This window comes from Anser brachyrhynchus (assembly GCF_964034855.1).
Source record: "Anser brachyrhynchus genome assembly, chromosome: 4".
Classification (NCBI taxonomy): Eukaryota; Metazoa; Chordata; class Aves; order Anseriformes; family Anatidae; genus Anser; species Anser brachyrhynchus.
Window position 1 is genome coordinate 50,596,893 of NC_137698.1, and position 7,649 is coordinate 50,604,541.

Below are 7,649 nucleotides of genomic sequence, written 5' to 3' on the forward strand. Positions count from 1 at the left end.
CCAACGGGGAAAAACGGAACAAAAATGCGCCTAAATACCTCACGAGGCACGAAATACGGCTCAAATGATTCCCCGCACCCGCCCTTCTCTTCACGGTTTTCACGTAGATAAATATTTTCACTTACCACACAACAAGAAGTGTTTTACGTGCAACGTGTAATTATAAAATAGAAAAGACTCAATTAGCGTCTCTCCAGTTTTAATTAAGGTCTTCAGTAAGCCTCTTCATGTCTTGCATGATATACATATATACTTTACTCCTCAATTTTAATTAAGGTCTTCAGTAAACCTCTTCATGGCTTGCATGATATACGTATATACCTTACATCTCCCCACAAAAATAAGCAACACACACCAGATTATCATAAAAATCATCAGCTTTTAATTTTAGAATTAGAAAAATGTGCAATTTTACCGTGGCTTTATTAAAATGTAAATTGCTCACTCCCTCATTGAAAACATTTCCAGTCTGTAAAAAATACTTTAGAAGACACATTTTAAAAAACAAATGGCACAAATGCTTTCCGATGCTTTGGGTAGGAGGTGAATTTTTTCTGGTAGAACTCGTGACACAAAACAGCAGCCAGCGCCTGGTTGAAAAGAACGTACGTGACTACAAACCACCAGGTCACATTGTCAAGTCCAAGTGTGATGGCCATAGACACATATATGAGGAGTTCTGCAAAATAATGAGGGCAAGAAACTCTTTCGAACCAGTCTCCAAAAGGTATACTGTGGCTCAGACTTACGACCTTTCCTGCAAGCAAACGGAAAGAAGTAAGTTAAGAACAATATCCATTAAACATTTTTTTCTACTCACAATTACAGAACAACACGCTCATTAAAATTATCATCATGCAGCTCCATCTGATCTCTCAGCTTTGTACTTCTCAAAGAAATAAGGTATCACCTCTGGTTGTTTGCATAAATACAGTGTAAAGAAGCCTGTTTTTAACCCCCATGGAAATAGAAGTGACATCTCAGAGGAGTGACACAAGTCCTAAGCGTGGCTGTTTGTCTGTCTTTAGGATAGCATAAGCCAGACCTTCAAATTAAGCTCTGAACATTCAAGCTGCCCGATCTCTTCTCCAAACAGCTTCACTTAACCTAGTGAAAGTCTTACAAAGGCTCCCACACTACAGTTACTAAAAAATACTGTTTTTAAGGTGTTAGAAGCTACAGAAGCCTATCAAAACAACCAGGAAAAAAGTAGGGAAGTAAATGGCTCAGAGAAATGAAACACCTTACCTGATTTACTTTTTCTAAGATTAGCTAGAATCACAAGACATCTGTGCTGGTGAAGAGAGGCCCAAACGTACACCACAATTCCTAAGACGTGATACCAGCAGATCTGCACGGAACTTTCTTTTCCTAAATGAAATATGCTTCATTAATAAAAAGCCAGTAAATACCTTCCCAAGCACTGTCCCAAAACACTGCACGCCTATTTTGTACGTTATTGTCTTACAAAACTCTAGTAGTGAGCCTCTAATCACTTGGAAGATGCTTTTGAGTCCTGTGTGATTTAAGTACTCAGCTACTAGTGCCTTTCCTTTAACTGCTCTACACTAAAAATATCAAAGACCTAGTTTTTAATCCAGTAGCTTGAAGTATACTATTACGTATAACTGATATGTAATTTGCAGTCGAAAACCTCAGTATTCAACTTTGTTTATAATTCTTACCATCCTAACAAAAGATGTTGTCATGTCTCAGGTCAACACATAAGTACACTTGTACGTCTTGTTCACAGGGATTGGTATATATAGATACATGCACCTATCCACACACACTGTAAAACACTTAAACCATCAAAAACACTGTATTAAGGATCAGCTCCAATGTACATGTCAATATACCATCTCTGAGAATCTGCACGATGAGAAAAGTAGAAAACGTGTGCAGATGAAAAAAGATTTTATCTACTCATAGATGACCTGAAGGTTGTTTTTACAAATAACCGGATTAAACTGGAGCTGATGTGATTGGAAGTGGTTAAAAACTTCACTAAAGTTACATACTTGGTAACAACCACTTTCCATAAATCAGTCATGGAAGAAGCGCTACAGCCACTGGAAGTGTTGCAGCTCATGGTTTATCTGTGCAGAGGAGCAAATAGCAGTTGAGTTGGGAGACTCAGTGGAATGCGTTGGCAGACATAGGTCATATAATTCAAATTACTGCTGTATTAATGCAGACATTACAGGACCAAGGGAAAGATGAGACTGACTGATGTAAGGCAGAGCAGTGGGGAATTCTCAGTGGAAGGCAAAGGAGTTGGCCAAGACGGTCCCAACTCAGTAGGCCCACCTACTAGGAAAGCCCACAGCAAAAAAGCAAACTCCATTTTGACAACTGGAGTTGTGTAGTGGTATTTGAGAACTGGCACCAATTATTTTCTTTCTTAAAGCAAATGGATCTTAATGGCAAAACCGACCTGTAATGCTCCTGAAAGTATTATCTACCATGAGATGGAACAACAGTGAATTTCAGGGAACAACACTGGTGGTTAACATAAAAATGAGTAAGCGAGCGAGCGTGAGTCTGTGTGAGTAATACCAGTTGATTATTATGCAACATACTGAAGTGCAGTTACTTTAGACTATGCCAGTAAGTTATTTTTACTTCTCACCAATTAACACGCTTCTCACGCAAGCCCTCTATGAAACCAAGTGAACCGTTTGCCACAACGGAAAGAAAAGGGAGCAAAAAATGCAACTTTGGTAATAACTAAGCAGGTACTTACCATGCCTGACATTAATAGGCACTTGCCATAGCACAGTTGTGCCAAGAACAATGTAGTAACCAAGTCCAAAGCAATACTGCACGATATGAATGACGCCGTTGGAAAATACGCTGGTACAGAGGCACTCTGCAAGTCTTCGAAAGCTATGCAGCCAAAGGAGCAGGAGAACCAAGAGTGCAGAGAAGTGTTCGCTATCTACTTGCAAATGAAAAATAGTGATTTAGGGGTAGCTAGGACCAATTTTACCCCTTCAAAAGAGCTGATTTTCCCCTCCCCACAGCAAAATCTTATCCTCTTTTTAACTAACCTAGCACTGGGAAAAATATTTGCACATCTGAGGCACTGCTGACCACAGTGATTGCACAAGATTACATCTAGAAGGTAAAAATGGCCCTTCCAACTCAAATGAGTGCTGAAAGCTATTATATTTGTAAATTAGAATGATTTCTACCTTAATGACAAAGGGACTTGGTACTCCAGGAATGTCACCTGGAGCCTAGTTTAAGAGCAGCTGATGAAGTAGCACAAAAAGAATACTTATCCAGCAAAGGATGGTAGTGCAGTTTTGTAATATTTATATGGGTGCTTCACAATAACTGGAATACTTGCCTGTGTTCTGGTTCTGCAAATCTCTGCCAAAAGCACTGTGCAAGCGCTGAATCCATGGTGGGAGTACTGCTCCAAGGAACTTAGCTTGGAAAAGTTTGATCAGCAAAAAGCCATTCCAGAGTACAGAAACTACATAAAAGTGAGTAAACCACCTGTGGGAACAAAAAGCATCTTCATTAAGCTTAATGTTCTCATCATTCCTTAGCTGGACATGTAGCTGCAGGACATGCTTGTCTGATGGTCAATGCACACCTTTTCGTCTCACCCATCAATGAGCAGAGAACTCAGGACTCAGCTGTACCAAGCAGGCTAAGCCTAGCATCCCTCCCTTCAATGCTGCCTGAAACAACAGGCAGCATATGTCTAACTTAGCTGACCTCAGCAACTGTAGCTACACCAAGAGAAGGTGTAAACCATGCATTGCAAGGACATTCCTCAATGCTTACAAATAATCATGATTTACACAAATTTTCTTCATAATTTATACCACTGAAAGCACATCTGAAATGATTTTCTGGGCATTTCCATGCTGTTGCTCAACAGCAATACAGAAGCCAAGTCAGAAGCCAGCAAGTTTCCTTGCACACTCCAGAACAACTTGACCATCGCAGCTGGTGAGCTTTCAACAATCTCAACTATTCTGGGGATGTGTCTGACCTACAGAGCAATCCAGCACTACAGTAACTACGTGTCAGCCCTCGAGAAGAGAGGAATGTTATGCGTTTGACAAACCAACCTGAAATGAATCAGAACATTTGACAAGATGGAATAGCAAAATTTTAAAAAGTCTGGGCTAGTGAAAATACAATGCTTGTTTGGAAATAAGATGCAGATGAGTGGAAATAGAAAATGTCTCGAGTTATTTTCAGGATCTTCTGTCCTCATTCAGCCAGCAGGGTTACAGGTTCAATACTGCAGTAACAGAATCGCTTTGTAGATGTTGAGAGCCTGAGACCAATTCACCGAAAAAGCCACATTCTTCAGATAGCATCTTCCCTAAGAAGAGGTGGTTAGAAACTTGTTGAAGAAAGGTCAACTCAAATGAGACCCTACCTCAAGAATACCATACTTTGCAATACACTGCACCTAAACCAAAGCTTTTATGAACCCTTCTTTTTGCTGTGGATACCGCACAGCCTAAATGCATCTGTGGGAATTTTCTGGGACCAGAAGCTTGATAACCAAGATATGACAATATAACCCTTCCATGAATAATATGTTGTGTCACAAAACCTTTTTAAATATTTGTTTGGAAAGCTACATATGTAAATTGTACTAGTGATAACAAAGTTATGTCAGGGATGATCAGGTCTTTGGGCTAAGCAGCACCCCAATCCTGTCCTTCTGGACTTACAAGCTCCTGTCATGCCTACGTTCAAGTCAAAGGCTAGTTCTGGTCAAGAATCTCAGGTGATCAAAGCAATGAGATCTCAGTAACGTATAAAAAGCTTGAGAGGTGGGGATTTTTCCCCCATTTCCCTCTCTTATCCTATTAAAAATATCTATTAGGAAGTCTTCGCAGGAGAAGTCTTCTCCTTTGTTTCAGCATCTGTTTCAGGAAAATATGTGTTTGGTTAACACAATAGTTCTTTTGCCTTGTTAGAGACTGTTCATGCAGCACTCAGATACTTATATTAACATGCTATTATCAGTATCCTGTGGTATATTTTATCAAGAAAACCTGAAGGTAGAAGACAACAACAGACTTGATGATCCTTGCGGGTCCCTTCCAACTCTGAATATTCTATGATCAAGAATTGATTTCAGAAAGCAATCCCACAGTATGTTTGCATATTCACATCTACACTCAGGTGGCCAAACTTCCAGGTCCCTGCTCTAGCCTTGCTGGAAGGTTTGTACAGATACTGCATGGGACTGGGGTTCAAGAGAGTAGGCTTTTATTCCAATTTGGGGCATATGGACCCTGCATGATTAAAATCTCATAGAATCATAGAATATCCCAAGTTGGAAGGGACCCATAAGGATCATCAAGTCCAACTCCTGGCACCGCACAGGTCTGCCCAAAAGTTTAGACCATGTGACTAAGTGCACAGTCCAATCTCTTCTTAAATTCAGACAGGCGTGGTGCAGTGACTACTTCACTGGGGAGCCTGTTCCAGTGTGCAACCACCCTCTCGGTGAAGAACCTCTTCCTGATGTCCAGCCTAAACTTCCCCTGCCTCAGCTTCACACCGTTCCCACGGGTCCTGTCACTGGTGATAACAGTGAATAGGTCACCTGCCCCTCCACTCCCCCTCACGAGGAAGTTGTAGACTGCGATGAGGTCCCCCCTCAGCCTCCTCTTCTCCAGGCTGAACAGGCCCAGTGACCTCAGCCGCTCCTCCTGTGTCTTCCCCTCTAGGCCCTTCACCATCTTTGTCACCCTCCTCTGGACACTCTCCAACAGCTTAATGTCCTTGTTGTACTGTGGTGCCCAGAACTGCACACAGTACTCGAGGTGAGGTCGCACCAGCACAGAGTAGAGCCGGACAATCACTTCCCTCGACCGACTAGCGATGCCGTGCTTGATGCACCCCAGGATACGGCTGGCCCTCCTGGCTGCCAGGGCACACTGCTGGCTCAGATTCAACTTGCTGTCAACCACAACCCCCAGATCCCTCTCTGCGGGGCTGCTCTCCAGCGTCTCGTCGCCCAGTCTGTACGTATAGCCAGGACATCTCTATGTTCCTTATCCATAAACAGAGAATAATGATTTCTCAAAAAACTGAGCCTAACTCTGTAAAAATAAGTGTGCTCCTCAGAAGCCATTAAACTGAGGCAGACAGAGAGTAAACATATAATGCATTTTCAGAATCATTCAGTTTACATCTGAGATTTCAGCAAGCCTGATCTGAAGCAGAGTTTTATACATCTTTCCACTCAAAGTCTTTTCCAAAACAATTGCATGCTAGTACAATGTGCTTCTTTCTGTCTGCTGACTCGTCAACATGTTCTGCTCTGCAGTAAAGGATTTTCAGAGCCTCACAGAAGATCAGCATCCCATGAGAACCCATATACTTAGCCATATCATTGTGCCTGTGGGCAGCTTCCCAGTACGCCTGAAAAGGACATAAACAAACTTAGGCTTCTAATAATATCCTGAGTATTAACACTCCATTTTGCATATGCTATTTTGCGGTTAATTGAAATACGTGTTGCATAAGGCGCACAGCATTCACGCAATAGGAGAAAACACAGCATTTCACTGCGTACTGAACTACTTCCCGAAGCTTGTGCCCTATCTCTCCCGCGACCTGTAACACGCCCCTACACCCGCAGCAGCCTTTCAGCAGCGGCTGCTTTCAGCAGCCCCCACACCGCCCGCAGCCCCGGCACGGCCCCGCCGCCTCCCCGCTCACCTCTTGGGCACCTGGAAGCGGCGCAGCCAGGCGGGGCGCTGCACGCCGCCGCTCTTGGTCTTCCCGTAGCGGATGAGGTCCTGGAAGAGGCCCGAGGCGGTGCCGCCGCCGCCACCGCCAGGCCGCCCCGCCTGGGCCCGGTGCAGCAGCAGCGCCGCCAGGAAGGCGGCGGCCAGCAGCGCCCAGGCGGCGCCCAGCCCCGCCGGCATGGCCCCGGCTCCCCGGCCCGCCCCGCTCCGCCCAGCGGCACGGCGCGGCTCGGCCCAGCCCGGCCTGCTTTAGGCGGATATCGCCATTTGTGTCGGCCCGTGACTGAAACGAGGCCTGGGGGAATGCGGGCTGGCCGTGAGGCTGCAGTGGGCCCTGGTGGCCAGCAGGGTCAAGGGCGTGCTGCTTAGCCTGGAAAAGAGAAGACTGAGGGGAGGAGACCTCATCAACGTGTACAAATATCTGAGGGGAGGGTGTCGAGAGGATGGAGCCGGTCTCCTTTCAGTTTTTCCCAGCAACAGGACAAGAGGCAACAGGCACAGACTGAAGCACAGGAGGTTTCAGCTGAATATGAGGAAACACTTTGCTGTGAGGGTGACAGAGCACTGGCATAGGTTGCCCAGAGAGGTTGTGGAGTCTGCTTTTCTGGAGATACTCAAAACCCGCCTGGATGCCGCCCTGCGCAACGTGCTCTAGGTGATCCTGCTCGGCAGGGGGGTTGGACCAGATGATCTTCAGAAGTCCCTTCCAACCTCAACTATTCTTCGATTCTGTAGTTCTGTGAAAAGCCTTTCCTTGCCTTTCATTCTGAGAAACAGACATCAGAACAGCTCGGCACCACAGGGAAACAGCTCCCTTTGGCCCCGAAGATGGACTGCCCACACCCCTCTGTGCATCCCTCTTTTTGTCACTCTGGTATTATCTGGAGTAAAGTAACAAGTCAGTAA

At 44.7% G+C, this 7,649-nt stretch overlaps 1 protein-coding gene across 2 annotated transcripts; it reads right to left on the bottom strand.

Annotated features, from left to right (window-relative positions):
• Positions 1-359: 359 nt before the first annotated feature.
• Positions 360-7,106, bottom strand: SRD5A3 (steroid 5 alpha-reductase 3). Of its 2 annotated transcripts, none has more exons than XM_080589485.1 (5): positions 6,715-7,106; positions 3,352-3,507; positions 2,747-2,937; positions 1,249-1,371; positions 360-757 (listed from the first exon to the last, which is right to left on the bottom strand). In XM_080589485.1, exons 1-5 carry the CDS (start codon positions 6,921-6,923, stop codon positions 498-500), a joined length of 939 nt encoding a protein of 312 aa, XP_080445611.1. In that variant the 5' UTR covers positions 6,924-7,106; the 3' UTR covers positions 360-497. The 2 variants fall into 2 exon arrangements, with proteins under 2 accessions (XP_080445611.1, XP_080445610.1); XM_080589484.1 differs by having other exon boundaries at positions 2,747-2,941; positions 3,356-3,507; positions 6,715-7,096.
• Positions 7,107-7,649: the final 543 nt, after the last annotated feature.

What these genes read in the sequence shown, in the direction of transcription:
- SRD5A3 (XM_080589485.1), bottom strand. Translation starts at nt 6,923, where the DNA reads ATGCCGGCGGGGCTGGGCGCCGCCTGGGCGCTGCTGGCCGCCGCCTTC. An exon ending in CGCTTCCAGGTGCCCAAGAG is followed by an intron (nt 3,508 to 6,714) that starts GTGAGCGGGGAG and finishes TTGTTCCCACAG; the next exon opens with GTGGTTTACTCACTTTTATG. An exon ending in GCCTATTAATGTCAGGCATG is followed by an intron (nt 1,372 to 2,746) that starts GTAAGTACCTGC and finishes TATTTCATTTAG; the next exon opens with GAAAAGAAAGTTCCGTGCAG.